This window comes from Lagenorhynchus albirostris, chromosome 19 (assembly GCF_949774975.1).
Source record: "Lagenorhynchus albirostris chromosome 19, mLagAlb1.1, whole genome shotgun sequence".
Taxonomy (NCBI): Eukaryota; Metazoa; Chordata; class Mammalia; order Artiodactyla; family Delphinidae; genus Lagenorhynchus; species Lagenorhynchus albirostris.
In genome coordinates, this window is record NC_083113.1 from 13,079,113 (window position 1) to 13,094,520 (window position 15,408).

Below are 15,408 nucleotides of genomic sequence, written 5' to 3' on the forward strand. Positions count from 1 at the left end.
GCTGATCCTGGAGACGCCCCCTCCCCCGCCCCGGGTCGGCGCGTGCGCACTAGGTACGCAGTCTGTAAGCAAGCCCGCGCTTCTGGGCAGAAGCGACAATCCCGGCTGCACGTGGGCTCCGGGGCGATGGAGGGAGTGATGCAGACTGAGACTAAGATCCGCGCTGAGTCTGGAATAGAGTCCGGCCCTCGGGGTCCCGGTTGTAGCCTCCGGAACTTTGCCTGCGAACAGAATTTGTTGTCCCGGCCCGATGGCTCGGCCTCTTTCCTGCAAGGTAGGAACTCACCCAGGTCGTATTCGTTTTAGGGCGCGGTTACAGTGTACTGTGTTAGCTGGTAAATATTCCTCCTGGACTGGTGCATTCCTTGCCGGGGTGGATACTACTGCATACATATACCTCTCCCTCCAGACTAGCCGGGAGAAGGTATTTCCACTTTGGTAAGTACTCAGAATGAGTACTTACTTAAGAACGAATACTCCAGAATAGGGGAAATCTCCTTACCCGAGTGTCTCCCTTGACTAGGTTCCTCCCCCGCCTCCCACACACGCACCCTGCGTCCATACATCCCGGGGTGAGGCAAACCCCTTTGTTCGCATAAATACCCGGTAGACTGGCAGATCACCACTAGCGGTTTAATAACTCCCTGGACCCGTGGCAGATCTTCTACCGAAGTAGATACTTATCAGATTGAGGGTGATGTCCCCAGCCCCACCCCCACCCATTGGGTAAATATCCCTTTGACTGGGATACACAACTCTTTCTATATCCCTAAGATTGGGGCAGGTCTTACCTATTAGGTAAATATCCCCTTCCCCTAGCTAAATAATTCTCAGACTAGACTCACCTCCCTGACCCCGGGAAATATTCCTCTGGAGACAGGCCTAAGGATCACCCCCATAAATGCTTCAGGCCCTGCCTTAGGGCATTGCCTCAGACCCAGGTACAGAACCTGCTTTCATTCATTCCTTCACTGAACACACGTATTTTTGCTAACACTGAGAATACATGGATAAAAAATTTTTTTAAATCCCTGCCCTAATGGAGTTTACGTTCTAGTCAAAGAGACAGACAAAAGATAACTAAGTAAAATATATAGTAAAATGCGGTGGAGAAAAATATAGGAGGGAAGAGGATTAGGGTGTGCCTGAAAGGGTTGCAGTCTTAATTAGGATGGTAAGGAAAGGCCTCACTGAGATGGTACCTTCTGAATAAAAACCTAAAGGTAAGGGAGCAAACCCTAAAGAGATCAAGAGGAAAACTTACCAAGCATTGGGAACCTCTGAGGCCAAAACTTGCTTGGTGAGGAATAGTCAGGGAACAAGTGTGGCTGCAGCAGAGACAGGAGGCGGGAGGGAGGTAAGGACGCCTGCCCGCCCTGTAAGGCCTAGTGATTGAGAATGCAGCCATGTGACATGATCTGAATATATGTTGACAGAATCTCTCTGGCTGCACTGTTGAGGTTAGAGGGGGAAAGGGGGAGGTAAGGGTGGCTCAGACCAGAGTGGAAGCAGTGCAGGGGGTGAGATTCTGAAGGGAAAACTGACAGATTTTGCAGATGGTTTGGTTTGGGGATATGAAAAAAAGGAGTCAGGGATAACGCGAAAGTTTTTTTCCCAGATCAGCTGTGCTAGGAGAAGATGAGTTCAGTTTGGAACATTAAATTTACAATGCATAGTAGACATCCCCGTGGCAGTGTGGACTGGGGCAGCAGTACATACAAGTCTGGAATTTGGAATCCTTCGGCTATAAATCGTATTTCAAGCTACCGATTGGTAAATGGTATTTCAAGCTACCGATTGGATGGGATCACCAAGAAAATTAGTATAGATGGAGAAGAGAAGCGGTCCCAGGACTAAGCCCTGGGTCGTCTAGCTTGTGCAGAGCTAGGAAAAGACACTGAGAAGGAGGAGATAGTAAGGTAGGAGGAAAACCAAGAGAGGGCGGTGACCTGGAGCCCAGAGAAGAACGTGTTTGAGCTGTAAGGGCCAACCAACTGCCTTAGTCCGACTGAGAGGCTGCATCACGTGAGGATGGGCTAGACCTGTGGGTTGACAACTTGGACGTATGTCATTGGTGGCGCAGTCAAGAGCTGTTCTGGTGGAGGGATGGGGGTCAAGGAGGAAAAGAAAGAGTCAGTGAGTGGAGACCGCTCTTCAGGAGCTTTGCTGTAAGAGGACCAGATAAATGGGGCAGGAGTTAGATGGATGTGGGGTCCAGAGGGGAGGGACTCTTGTGCTCACTGGAGTAACAGGAAGGAAGGCCCCAGTGTGGCTCTTGTTCTGCTTGGATAATTTCCCCCTTCGGGTGCATTCTCCTGGAGCCTGGAGCCTGGAGCCGGGAGAATCCCCTCCATTGTGTGGCAGCTCCTCCCCGCCAACCCCAGGGGAAAAAAGGCCTGTACCCGAGACCTCCCCAGGGCTTAGCTCTCTTGCTAAATGCAGATGCCTGGAGTTTCTTAGCGCTTAAGAAATACTGAGCCCCTTTTGTGTTCTAAAACCCCAAAGCCCAGGACCCTGGAGCAGGGTCCTTTGCAGACCTTCAAAAGTGTGTCCTACATGCTTCTGGCCTCAGAATCTCTGATGAGGTTAGAAATGCAAAGCCCCAGAACCTACCCACTCCCAACTAAGGCTGGCCTTCTCCATTTTTGAATTAATTGCTGTGGTGAGTCTGATTGCAGCCCAGTGTTTTGAAGCTTTGCTGGAGCTCCGTTTCTTCCCACTGCAGGTTGCAGGCCCAGCTACACAGTAGAATGGCCTGTGGAGCTCTGAGGCTGCTGGTGCCTGAGCCCCAACCCCCAGCAATGGAATTAGGCTCTCTGGGGGAGGGACCTGGGCATCAGTATCTTTTAAAGCTACGCAGTGAGTCCGTTGTGCAGCCAGGGTTGAGAACCACTGCGTCATTCGTGGTTATTTTTAACTGCAATAGAGTAGAAGATATCAGAGTATATCAAAGCAATAACGGTAAGAGTTGTTTTGTGAGGCTTTTGTTCCATTTACGTGCACACAGATTTGGGTGAGTTTTAGGTCCTGCTCTAAAACGTATTTCTTATTGGGAGTTAGGGTCAGGAAAGTTTGCAAGCTGCTGCTGAGGTCCAGTCTCCTCATTCTGCAGATGGTGAAACTAAGGCCCAGAGAAGTGAGCAAAATCGGCTGGGGTTACAGAGCCTGGAGGAAATAAGCAGACGTCAGGCCCCACCCCCAGATATTTATCTCTTTCTCAGGTGTCCCGACTGCTGCACAGTTTGGGGATGTGAGCCTGAGGGAAGAGAGCTGGGCTAAGGGAAGCTTTGGATGGAGAAGTTGGGACCAATAAGAGGGAGAAAGTTGAGCTCTCAGGAAGAACTTCCCATTAAAGTTTCTAGTAATAGCTAAAGTCTTTTGGGCACTCGGCACTTACAGGCACAGTCGTAAGTGTTTTCTTTTTATCTCATGTAATCCTCACAGCTGTGAGGGAGGTACTGTAGTTATCCCCATTTTACAGATGAGGAAGTGGAGGCAGAGAAATGAAGCAAGTGCTCAAAGAATCACTGCCAGCAAATGGTGAGCCCCAGTGAGGGTGATGTGGGCAACCCTGGCCACCTGGCTCAGGGCCCACAATGTTAAGTGCCAGGCGTTGGGCCCCAGAGGCAGGGAAGATTTGGGTGAGGCCTCCCATGCTGTCTCCCCAGGCGATACCTCCGTCCTGGCAGGCGTGTACGGGCCAGCAGAGGTGAAAGTCAGCAAAGAGATCTTCAACAAGGCCACACTGGAGGTGACCCTGAGGCCGAAGATCGGTCTGCCTGGTAATTGGGCCTCTCACCCCGTGTCTCCCTCACTGCTTTTCCTGGTCTCCACTCCCCCCCTCCCTCTCATCATCACCCCTCAGCTATTTCTTTCCTTTTTTTTTTGATATTTATTTATTTTGGCTGTGCTGGGTCTTAGTTGCGTCATACGGGCTCTTAGTTGCGGCATGCATGCAGGATCTAGTTCCCCAACCAGGGATCGAACCTGGGCCCCCTGCTTTGGGTGTGCGGAATCTTACCCACTGGACCACCAGGGAAGTCCCCTGCCCTCAGCTATTTCTGTCTCTTTCTCCAACTCTCTGCTTCTGAGTCCCTGTTTCTGTCACTTTTCTCTCTTTCTCCCTGTCTCTCTCCATCTTCACTTTCCCCTCTTTCCTGGCTCCATCTCTCCTCCTTTCCATGAATCTGTTTTTCCACTCTTTTACTCTGTCCCCTCACTCCCCAGGGCTGGGCCCACTGGCATGGGAGTGGACAGCAGCACTGGACATGGGAGCTCAGAGGTTCTCTTCCCCGGGAGGCTCCTTTGGTGGGTGCTGGAAGTGGCAGGGGTCTGGTGGGTGGCAGTCAGGCCCTGCCTCCTTCCCACTGGGACTCCTCTGTTATCCATTCAGGGTCTTCCAGCAGCCCGGACTGGGACTGCAGGCCCTTTTCCAGAGGGCTTGGGTGGGGCATATGGAGGAAGGTGAGCCACATGGAAGGGAAGAGCCTGACAACCCCACCCCACCCCTGATTTCCCCAGGCGTAGCGGAGAAGAGCCGGGAGCGGCTGATCAGAAACACGTGTGAAGCGGTGGTGCTGGGAGCTCTGCACCCCCGCACCTCCATAACCGTGGTGCTGCAGGTCGTCAGCGATGCTGGCTCTGTATCCTTTCCCCTAGGCCACCTCCTCCAGGAAGTCCTCCAGAATCCAAAGCCTGTGCCAGTGACCTCAACTCTGACCCTGAGCTTGGATTTGAGGCTCAACACCAGGGGAGCCCTGAGCAGGTAGAACCTTAGGTTCAGCAGCTCAGCCTTGAAAGATCGCTGTGGTTTGGGTAGAGGTAGAGAAAGGTAGAGGCCAAGGACCAGAAACAGGCATTTCTAGATGGCTTTGCAGGTGCATGGCCCTGCGTTGGGCAGACACTTCACGGATGAGGGAAAAGGAGGACTGTTGTGAACCCATTTCACAGAGGGGAGGCAATGGAGGGTCAGTGGCAGAGGTGGGACTGATTGATTGTGAAACTGGGCCCTGGGGAGGAAAGACTTGAGGAAACTGAGGTGGGGCCACCTGTCTGACTCAGGCCTGTGCTCACCTTGCACTATGCCAGGGCCACACCTCTCCCCTGGACTGTGGGCTCCCTGAGGACACCGACCCCTCCCTCTGTCACCCTGCCCATCTATCGCCTGGTAGCACTGCATGCTCTAGATACCCCAGCTCCAGGCCTGGCCCTGCCCCTGCCTACTTGTGTGATCTTGGAAGGCTTCTGCCCTCCGTTTCCCTGAAGGTGCATATCTGTTGAATATCATTATGATCCCTGATTGAGGCTCAGAGGGAATACATAACTTGCTCAAGGTCACACAGCTTAGAGGTGGCAAATTCAGGTCTGGAACCCAAGGATACGTGATCCCAGAACTACTCTGCCTTTCTGTGATCAATTAGTGATGTCTGCTACAGGCACTGGCAGGGTGAATGGAGGCATGGATATGTTCTGCTGACCAGCCCTCCAGTAGAAACTCTTAACTTGGGAATTCCCTGGCGGTCCAGTGGTTAGGACTCTGCTCTCTCACTGCTGAGGGCCTGGGTTTAATCCCTGATTGGGGAACTAAGATCCCACAAGCTTCACAGTGCGGCCAAAAAAAAGGAAGAAAAAAAAGAAACTCTTAACCACTGCCTGTGGCACTCAGCTCCTGGCCTGTTGCCTGAATGCCGCCTGCATGGCACTGGTGGACGCAGGTGTGCCCATGCGGGCCCTCTTCTGTGGGGTCACCTGTGCTCTGGACTCTGATGGGACCCTCCTGCTGGACCCCACAGCCAAGCAAGAAAAGGTAGGTATGAAGGGCAGGGTGGTGAAAGGCCTTGGGCAGACACTCTTCCTCTCCTCCTCTAGGCCTCACTTCTCCAAAACAGTTGGCTTGTCACCTCAGTCTCAGCTGGCAAGCTCTGCCCTGTTCATCTGGGCAAGTGCTAGAAACCCAACTCTAACCTGCTGAAGCAAAAAGGGAACTGATTTTAAGAGGTTCAAAAACAAAAGCAAAGGAGGAAAGAGTTTTTTCTTCATTGGCTCAAGGTCACAGTGTGCTAGGGTTCTGGTTATTCCCAGTTATCTGCTCAGGACTGTAACAGTCACATCCAGTCGGGAAAGCAGAAACCCCTGGGGGGATTTCAGACAGAATTTAATGCAAGGAACTAGTTATAACCGTATTGGAAGAGCTGAAGGAGCAAAAGGGAAGAAGAAAGGACACCCAGAGGTTAGAAGCTGGAAGCCAGCTCCTGCTCTGTACTGGTGGAGACACTGATGCAGTCAGATCTAGATGCACAGAGATGGGCTGGCTTTGCCCTGGCTGCTGAAGTCCAGAACCCACCCCATCTCCATGCCTCCTGTGGCAGGTGATATACCCCAAACTCCTGCTGCAATGAGGACCAAGATGCTGTCTCCTCCCTCCCAGTCTCCCACCAGATTCCTGGTAGAACCTGACTGGCAGGGGAATCTGGGAAGTACAGTTTGCTGGCTTCCAGCCCCAGGGGTACAGAGCACTGCAGGGAGATGGGAGGCACCGGGGAATGACCGGCACTGTGGCTGCTGCCCCTGTGGCGCAGGATACTGTGCTCTGAACCCCCTGTCAGAACCATGTGGTGGAATTTGGCATGGGTAGTGATTACTCAAGGAAGCAGGGAAGGGGTGGTATGTAGCCCAAAAAGAAAAAAAATACACTTGGTACGTGAGTGAAAAGCAAGCCCCCTCTTTGGGACCAGCTAAGATTGTGTCTGAGGAGAGAGTCCCAGGTCCCCCACCTTGTACCCCTCATCCCTAGGAGGCCCGGGCAGTCCTGACCTTTGCACTTGACAGCGTGGAACGGAAGCTGCTGATGTCCACCACTAAGGGGCTCTACTCTGATGCTGAGGTACCAGTGTGCAATTGGGGGTGAATGCCAGATCCTTCCCACCCACCTGACACGAGGTCCTGTCCCAATCCTAGGAAGCTTAAGGAGGGCCTCGTCCTTGCATCCCTTCTGTAAATAGGAGTTTTCAAACTTTGTAGCCATAGAAACCTTTGTGGGAATTTTAAAGGGAAGACCAATTTATGAGAAGAGGGGCACAGGTTGAAATCAAGAGATGGGGGCGCCTTGAGGCCTCCCAGCTTCCAGCTCAGAGCTGTGCACCCCGGAACTCGGGGTGTCTGAAAAACAGAGTTTGGCACCTGTTGGGCCAAATGGTCTCCAAGAATATTTCCCACCTGGCCCTCCTGTGAATCCAGGTATACAAGGCAGTAAAGATTTGGGGTCTCAGGTTCCACGCTTTTAAGACTATTTGGAGTCACAGGGCCTGTGGCTCTAAAATTCCAATCTGGCCCCGGAGCTCAACAAGGTTGGGGTCACGTCCAGGGGTCAGGATGCCTGATGCCTTTGGTCTGAGGGCCTGGAGCTGCTGGAACCTGACCCCTGAGGCCTCTTCCCCTTGAAGGAGCCCATGAGGTGGGGAAGAAGGAAATGCACTGAGAGTAAATCCCGCTCCACCTGCCTCCCCTTGGGGGGCGGGGCTCCCGGTGGACTGGGAGGTGGGGCCTGTCAGGCGGTATGGGTGCAGGCCTGGGCCCGCAGCACTAAGCCCCTCTTCCTTCCCAGCTCCAGCAGTGCCTGGCTGCAGCCCAGGCTGCCTCCCAGCACGTCTTCCGCTTCTACCGGGAATCTCTGCAGAGGCGTTACTCCAAGAGCTGAGGCACGCTGGGGCAAGCTGCCCCTCCCACCACCTCCAGCATCAAATAAACTGGTAGCCCAGCCCTGCTGAGAAAGTGGCTATAGCCAGCCCCTGGGCCCGGGGGGCACAGACTCCACCCCACCCCAGGAAAACACTAGTAGGATGGTGCATTTATTGACTGACTCGACTCATTCTAACAGCCCGGTGAAGTGGGACTGCTGTTAGAGTGTGCAGGCCTCAGCAGTGAATGAGGCCCGCGTCCCAGGTTCGAGGAGCAGTGATGTGATGGACAAATAAAATTGGTGTTTTTTGGATGGCGGATGCTATTTAAGAACAAACAGGGAAGACGGGTTTAGGTGAGTCGGGGGAGGGCAGATTTAATACATCAGTCGGGGACACCTCCGTGGAGAGGGGAGCATCTGAGGGAAGCCCAGGAAGAGGCCAGGGACGAACTCGGGGACTCGTGGACATGTGGGGGGAGGACCCCCTGGCAGAGACGGGCAGAGGTTCAAGGACCAGCAAGGTGGCCAGTGTGGCTGGAGCAGAGGACTAAGGAGAGCAAGGAGATGGTCAGGGAGGCAGTGGCCTTCGTGGGCCCCGGAGGGGAATCTGGCTCTGAATGTTGCTTTTACCCACACGACAACCCTGTGAGGTGTGGCTGTTGTTACAGTCTGTTTTAAGGTAAGGAAACAAGGGACTTCCCTGGTTGCGCAGTGGTTACAGATCCGCCTGCCAATGCAGGGGACACGGGTTCGAGCCCTGGTCCGGGAAGATCCCACATGCCAAGGAGCACTTAAGCCCGTGCACCACAACTACTGAGCCTGCGCTCTAGAGCCCTCGAGCCACAACTACTGAGCCCACATTGCCACAGCTGCTGAGCCCACGTGCCTAGAGCCCATGCTCCACAAGAGTAGCCCCCACTCGCCGCAACTAGAGAGAGCCTGTGTGTAGTAACGAAGACCCAACGCAGCCAAAAAAATAAATAAAATTCAAGAAAGAGGGCTTCCCTGGTGGCGCGGTGGTTGGGGGGTCTGCCTGCCGATGCAGGGGGCGCGGGTTCATGCCCCGGTCCGGGAGGATCCTGCGTGCTGAGGAGCAACTAGGCCCGTGAGCCATGGCCGCTGAGCCTGCGTATCCGGAGCCTGTGCTCCGCGGTGGGGGAGGCCACGGCAGTGAGAGGCCCGCATACCACAAAAAAAAAAAAAAAAGAATAAGGTAAGGGAACAAGCTCAGAAGCCAGTTATCCACCAGAGGTCACCAGCTAGTTAAGTGGTGGAGCACGGGCCCCACTCAAGAGTCCAGACCCAGGGACTTCCCTGGCCGTCCAGCAGTTAAGACTCCACGCGTCCACTGCAGGGCGCATGGCCTCGATCACTAGTTGGGGATCCCGTGCGCCACTTGGTGCAGCCAAAAATAAAAGGTCCAGACCCAGAGCCCTCACTGCAGACAAACACTGGAGGTGCCAACGCATTCTGGACCTCGGGTCCCTGTCTGTGAAAGGAAGTGGCCAAGGCCTCTTGGTTCTCTCTCAGGGGTGATAGCACCCCCTGAGGGGCTTTTGGAAATGGGTGTATTTTCAGTTCTGATTTGACTGATCCCCACCCTCTCATTCAGGGGTCAGGAGCCAAGATCACGCTAGCATCCAGCAAGGCATAACGTCCCCACAGGTGGGCCACGTGGCTGCCAAGTCCTGTGTGCCACTGACGTGTAGGGTGTTATGACACATCTGGGGGCCCTGTGCTGCACACTTCACATGCTTACACTGGCCCACACGGTGCCCACAATTGCCCCTTTGAGCAGGTGTCATTTTCATCCCCAGTAAACGAGAAGGAAATGCATAAATATCTTTACCTTGAAGTTACACTCCGTGAAGACGTGCAGGAGAGCACAAACGGAATAGTGTTTTCTTCTAAGAAGTACGATTAAATGGCATTAAGTGGAATGAAAAAACTAAACCACTCTCAGTTTATTACTTGGTAATATCAGGCTAGTGTACCTCTGATAAGCTCAGAACAGGGCTGTTTTGCCTGCCGGAGTGCCGGCACTTTGAGGCCTGAAGGCCCCACCCCTCCCAATCTCAGGCTATGTGATGGGGCTGCCTCCTAGCCCGGGTGGGCCACTGAGAGGGTGCCTGGGGAAGAGGACCTTTGGGGTACCAGAGCTGCCTGCTCCATTCTCCTCCCCCATGAGGCAGAGCCTCTGCAGTGAAGCCAAGAGATGGGGAGACCAGACTATTTTATCTGAGGCCCTCAATCCAGTTCTCCCTCAGCTTCCCTTTTGTGGTGTGAGGCAGTCTGAGTTGGATTTTGCCATTTGCTGGCGAAGGAGCTCTGGGGGAGGCTGCTGTTTACACTGTATGATTCATTTAGTCTTCAGAACTGCTCCAGGTGTGGGAGAAATTAGTCCCATTTTGCAGATGAGGAAAAGTGAGGCTCAGAAGGTACATGAGCAGAGGTTACACAGTGAACTTGGAGGAGGAAGGCCTTGGAACCTGGCTTCCTCTAATTCTCTACCTATCACCCACGTTGTGAAGAGAATATTCTGCAATTTGGAAGCCCGCCGAGCTTCCTCGGATTCCCTCTTCACTGGCTCTGAGGTGTCCGGAAGCACCCCGGGGGGCACCCTGTCACTCCGGCCCGTCCCTTCCGCCTTCCCACACAGACAGACACAGGTTTGGCGGCAGGAGTGTCTGGTGTTTAATCGCTGTTTGCGGCCTCCAGGAAGGGGGGTGCGGGGGAGGGGGAGAACCGACTCACTCCCCGTTTTTGGACGCTGCCGCCGCCGCCGCCGCCGCCGCCTCATCCACCTGGATTCTCCACTCCGACCGCGGACGCGCTGGGCGGCCGGCCCCTGGGTTCACAGTGGGGACCGCAGGGGCAGCTAGGGCGGGTCCCGGGAGGCGAGGTAGGCGGCCAGGGTAACCAGGGCGGCCGCGTACGTGCACACGCCCAGCCCGACGGCCAGGACCCCCAGCAGGAAGGCGCGGCGGGAGGCGGCCCCTGCCCCCTGGACGTCCCCCTTGGCCCAAGCCTTTTTGGTCTGTGGAGGCGTTGGGCAGCGGTGACTCAGGTATCCCCTCATCCCACCCTGCTTCCCGCAGCCCGACCCCTCCCCCACCCAACACACCCACGTATTCGTTCATATGTTCCAAAAACATAGAGAGCAGCTACTGTGGGTCAGGCACAGTTGGGCACTGGGGATACTGGGTGATTAATGAAAATATGCATATATTACTATATGCCACAGTTCTAACTCGCTGAGCCTCACAATGACCCTGAGGCAGGAATTATTCGTTCCCATTTTACAGATGAGGAAAATGAGGCACCAGGAGTTTAAGTGGCTTGCCCACAACCTTACCAGAGGGTGGCAGGCCTAGGATTGGAGCTCAGGTTCTTAACCACCACTCTGGGCTGCCCTCTGTGAAAAATGCCTCATTTTACCCCTGAATGTTTCTATGTAAAAATCCTTTCTCCATCACTTCCCCCCCCCCCAAGCATGCCTCCTCTTTTTTTCTTTTCTTTCGAATGCATTTTTCTCTTCTCTATCCAACCCCCTCCCAGCTCCACCCACAGACTGACCTTCTGGGCCAGGCAGAAGGCGGCAATGCCCACGGGCCAGAAACAGCACAGCATGGAGAAGAGAGCCAAGCCAAGGTGGTCGTGGGGTAGGAGTGGGGAGAGAAGGCCGCCCCCATCCCAGTCCGAGTCACTGTCACTGGATGACACATCCTATGGGCAGGAGACAGCCTAAGTGGTCATCTCCACCCATCCTCCTTGCCCCACTGCTCCACTCCCCGTGCCCCCAAAGACACCAAGAGAGAAAAATGTTCCAAGAGGTAGGCCCTTCACTTGCCCACATCCTGGATCCCTCTGACGGGAAGCTCTGGACCCTGTCTCCAGAGAAAAGCCTCACCCACACTCAAAAGCTCTGAGTTCAGTTTCAAGCTCACAGGTCCACTCATGGATACTACAGCCACTTATAAGCTCTGAGTTAAAAACCGCTGAAGTGGAGACAGAAACCAATGGAGACTGGAACCTGCAAAAAGATGGCGATTAGGGGAGCCAGCTCTGGTGGCCTAAATTACTAGGACAAACCTGCCTGCTGAAACTACAGGTTCTAGGTTAAAAATATATATATTTTAAATCTTGCATCAAATAGCTCACAAGACTTTAAGGAGTTACTGTAAAGCCAAAACTGAAGTGAAAATCAAGGTTAATTTAACAGAGAGGTCAAATGAACAGAGAAGGCCCCTTCCGCCCTGCAGGCATTTACCAATCCCATTTACCAATCCCGGAATGAAAAATTAACCTTTCGTTCAGACCTTGAACTAGATTAAAAATGATCTTTCACTGGTAGTACCCCCAGACAGCTGACAAAAGCAAACCAAATCCTCTCCTGAGGAAGGTACTTTCATTCTAGGCCTCAAAACAATTTTTCAAATACAGTGACCAGCGTGCAAAGATAACCAGGCAGACAGGGACCGTGGAGGAGAGCTAGGTAATAAGGCCCTCAAGGTCTTCAAATAATGGGCTTCTTTGACACAAACCATGTCAAAGGGACGCTTACTGCCACAGTGGGGCAGACCGTGTTTCCCAAGATGGCCACACCCATCTCTCCCCTCCCACATGCTCTTCCTACTGTGTGACTGATAATCTCATCAGGGGTGAGGTCTATGTCCACTTTCCTTGAGTCTGGGAAGGCTATGATTCATTTGTAATTGATAGAATGTGGTGGAAGTAATGCAACGTGACTTGCAAGCATAAGTCAGAAAAGGTGAGGCAGCTTCTGCTTTGCTGAAACACTCCTGCCGGAGGCTGGAGGCACATAAGGAGTCTTGGCTGCCCTGAAGGCGCTGTGCTGTAAGCCCAAACCAGCCCACGTGGGGAGACTCCTGCAGAAGCCCTGAGACTACATTAAGAGAGAGTTTAGTCAACCAGACCCCAGCTGCTTCAGACCCTGACTGTTCCAGCTCTAGCCACTGGCTGACCGCAACCTCATGAAAGACCCTGAGGCAGAACCACCCAAGTCCTTCCCAAGTTCCCAACCCATGGAAACCATGAGCCATGATAATGATTGTTGTTGTTTTAAGCTACTAAGCTTTGGGGTGATTTCTTATGTGGCAATAGCAACTGGAAAACCATATTTAGCAGATAAAAGACAAGCTTGACAAAATGCACAAGGAATAAGACATTATAAAAAATGGCATTAATTGGAAAAGAGAGAGAGAGAGAGACCAGGGCAAACAGAGGCACAGAGATCGGCTTTGGAAACCGGGGTGTGTGTGTGTGTGTGTGTGTGTGTGTGTGTGTGTGTGTGTCAGAAATCAGAGGGAAGACAAACAGACACAAAGGGAACAAAGATGAGAGATGAATCTGGAGAGAAAAAGGTAAAGAAGCCAGGGGGGATGGAGAACAGGAAAAACCACACCTGGAAACCCAGGAAGGCCAAACGCAGTTGCGAAGTGAGACTCCAGGCCAGCAGCTGGCAGTGGAGTTGGCCAGCAGCCTGCCGGATGTTGGCCACAGCTGGATTCACCTCCAGCCCCCTCCCCCAGCTCCCACTAAGGAGCCTACCTTAGTGGTCCTGCTCCTACCTCAAGGTCGGGGAGCCCTGGCTCCCCCAGTACAGCACTCACAGAAGGAAGAGATGGTGGCAGGAACTGCCAACCCCTCAGTGATTCTGCAAAGGCTGTCTCTCGAAAGGGAGGCCCTGGCTCAGGCTCGCCAGGCTTCTGGACAGGGGGCTCACCGCCTACACCCACCAGCAGAGGCTGTCGGAGATCTGGAAGACTGGGGTTGTCCATGGCTCGGGAGAGGCTCCCAGAGGGGCTTCCTGGGAGTAGGGGAAAGAAAAAGACAAGTTGTAAAAGTCTCACTTTTATCTTTCCCCTGACTCCTGGCTTTGGAGAGACTCCAGGCAGAGACTAGGTAGCTGAACCGTCCTCAGACCCATTTTACAGATAGTAAAACCGAGGCCCAGAGAGTAACAGAGGTTGGTCCAAGTTGTGAAGAGAACTCAGGACTCTGGACATTCAGTTCCAGGCTTCTCTCTCCTCAGGCAAAAACCACACACCTGTTGCACATTTATTCCAAACCATGCCTTACACACTTACTTGGCCCATGAACTACACACCCATCCTGGGTTGACACTCTCATCCCTCTCCCCCACACCCATCCCCAGTGATGCTTAGTTCACACACCGCCTGTGCCAAGCCTGCACACTCTCAATACCTGCCACACATACCCATCCAGGCAAGCCCAGTCCCCACCTCCACCTGTGCACATCCACATCCCAAGGGACTGTTTGCATACTTGCCCCAAACAACACGAGCTCCCAACGGTCTTACTCACTCACCCTAAATAACTCCTTGCACATTCATCCTAATCCCCCCAGCATCAGATTCTCCCCAGAGGCACGTATATGTACAGGCTTCCCACACGTGCAGCCTGGACACTCTCCCCCGTCCCCATCACTTCCCTTGCACATCTGCCCAAACACCCGGGGCCACACACCCCTCTCTTTCTCCACCCACATCCATGGCCCACACTCACCCGCTCCGCTGACACCTCCTGTTTTACCACAATCCACCTTTGCACACTTCCCCCATAACACCACCAACCCACCACACAACTCAACCACGGAGACTATTCTCGCCCTCACAGTCCCCCTGCGGGGGTCCCCAAGTCTCCCGCCCTCAGTCCAAACCTGGCTTGAGCCGATTTCCTGGCCAAGGTTTTGCCTCCCTGTCCCCAGCGCCAGGACCCGGGAGAAGAGCGGTGCCCCCCAAGCTGCGCCTCTCACAGCCCACGGCTATAGGCCGGGACCTCCTGGGCTCTCCGCACCGACACCCTCCCCGATCCTGCCGCTCAGGGTGGGGGAACTCAGTGAGTCCCGCGCTCCTAGGGGTCTGGGCCTCGGGGTACGGGGTCTGAGAGCTCCGCTGCGCGCCCCTCTCAGCGCCCCGGGCCCTTGGCGCGCAGGGGCGGGGCGGTGGGCTCCCGGGCTCCGCCCTCAGAGGAGGCCGCGGTGGGCGGGGTGGGGGGGGTGGGGGGGGTAATGGGGCCTTGAAGGCCGACGTCAGCGCCCGGCGCTGGTCCTTGCATCCCGGGTGCGGAGGAGCAGGCGGAGGTCTCCGAGGTCAGCGGGCCCTGACATCCCGACCCCAGACCCAAACGCTGCAGGACGGAGGACGGGGCGCCCCGATTCTCCAGAGCCTTCCTGGCTTGGCCCTGCTTCCACCCCACTGCCCTCCCCCGTCCCCAACAGTAAAAACAGCAACCCCGGCTAACTGTGGGCACGGTTCTTAGTGCTTTACATGTACATGTACACGTTTATTCCCGAGAACGACCTAAGAGGCACTATCATTGATTGTCTTGTCGTGCTCAGGACGAAACGGGCACAGAGAGTTAGAACTTGCCTAAAAGCGTGCCGCCGGGTCACTGAGTGCAGACTACGCACGGCGCGGGGGTTAGATACCCTAAGTTCATCAACGCACGGACTCCTCTCAGTAGCTCTATTTCTATCCCTATTAGGCAGTTAAGGAAACTGAGGCTCAGAGATGTGTGCTCACTTGGCCAAGGTAAACAACTGGTACTAGGACCGACCCGCAGATTGTAACCCAGGGCTGTATTTCTTGCCGGCCCAAGTGGAGGGGAGAAAGCAGAGGCAGAAGGTGCGACGGGGGCTTCCAGGGAAAGGGGCGGTGCTGGGAGTGGGCCCGGGATGGCGTGCT

At 54.3% G+C, this 15,408-nt stretch overlaps 2 protein-coding genes across 2 annotated transcripts; one reads left to right on the forward strand and one right to left on the reverse strand.

Moving 5' to 3' along the window:
• The first annotated feature begins 59 nt into the window (after nucleotides 1–59).
• On the forward strand, nucleotides 60–7,990 carry EXOSC5 (exosome component 5). The gene is made up of 6 exons (XM_060132459.1): nucleotides 60–274; nucleotides 3,669–3,782; nucleotides 4,522–4,643; nucleotides 5,666–5,806; nucleotides 6,794–6,883; nucleotides 7,604–7,990. Exons 1-6 carry the CDS (start codon nucleotides 127–129, stop codon nucleotides 7,694–7,696), a joined length of 708 nt encoding a protein of 235 aa, XP_059988442.1. The 5' UTR covers nucleotides 60–126; the 3' UTR covers nucleotides 7,697–7,990.
• A 2,358-nt stretch (nucleotides 7,991–10,348) lies between these two features.
• Nucleotides 10,349–14,645, reverse strand: TMEM91 (transmembrane protein 91). Its single transcript, XM_060132460.1, has 4 exons — nucleotides 14,382–14,645; nucleotides 13,270–13,508; nucleotides 11,255–11,404; nucleotides 10,349–10,715 (listed from the first exon to the last, which is right to left on the reverse strand). The coding sequence occupies exons 2-4, from the start codon at nucleotides 13,477–13,479 to the stop codon at nucleotides 10,557–10,559; spliced, it is 519 nt and encodes a 172-aa protein (XP_059988443.1). The 5' UTR covers nucleotides 13,480–13,508; nucleotides 14,382–14,645; the 3' UTR covers nucleotides 10,349–10,556.
• Between the last annotated feature and the right edge of the window lie 763 nt (nucleotides 14,646–15,408).

Coding starts and splice junctions, on each gene's coding strand:
- EXOSC5 (XM_060132459.1), top strand. CDS start 127: ATGGAGGGAGTGATGCAGACTGAGACTAAGATCCGCGCTGAGTCTGGA. Junction 4,644..5,665: donor TCGTCAGCGATGCTGGCTCT/GTATCCTTTCCC, acceptor TGTGGCACTCAG/CTCCTGGCCTGTTGCCTGAA. Junction 5,807..6,793: donor CCACAGCCAAGCAAGAAAAG/GTAGGTATGAAG, acceptor CCTCATCCCTAG/GAGGCCCGGGCAGTCCTGAC.
- TMEM91 (XM_060132460.1), bottom strand. CDS start 13,479: ATGGACAACCCCAGTCTTCCAGATCTCCGACAGCCTCTGCTGGTGGGT. Junction 11,405..13,269: donor CAGGGCTCCCCGACCTTGAG/GTAGGAGCAGGA, acceptor TCCTGCCCATAG/GATGTGTCATCCAGTGACAG. Junction 10,716..11,254: donor CCTTCTGCCTGGCCCAGAAG/GTCAGTCTGTGG, acceptor ACGCCTCCACAG/ACCAAAAAGGCTTGGGCCAA.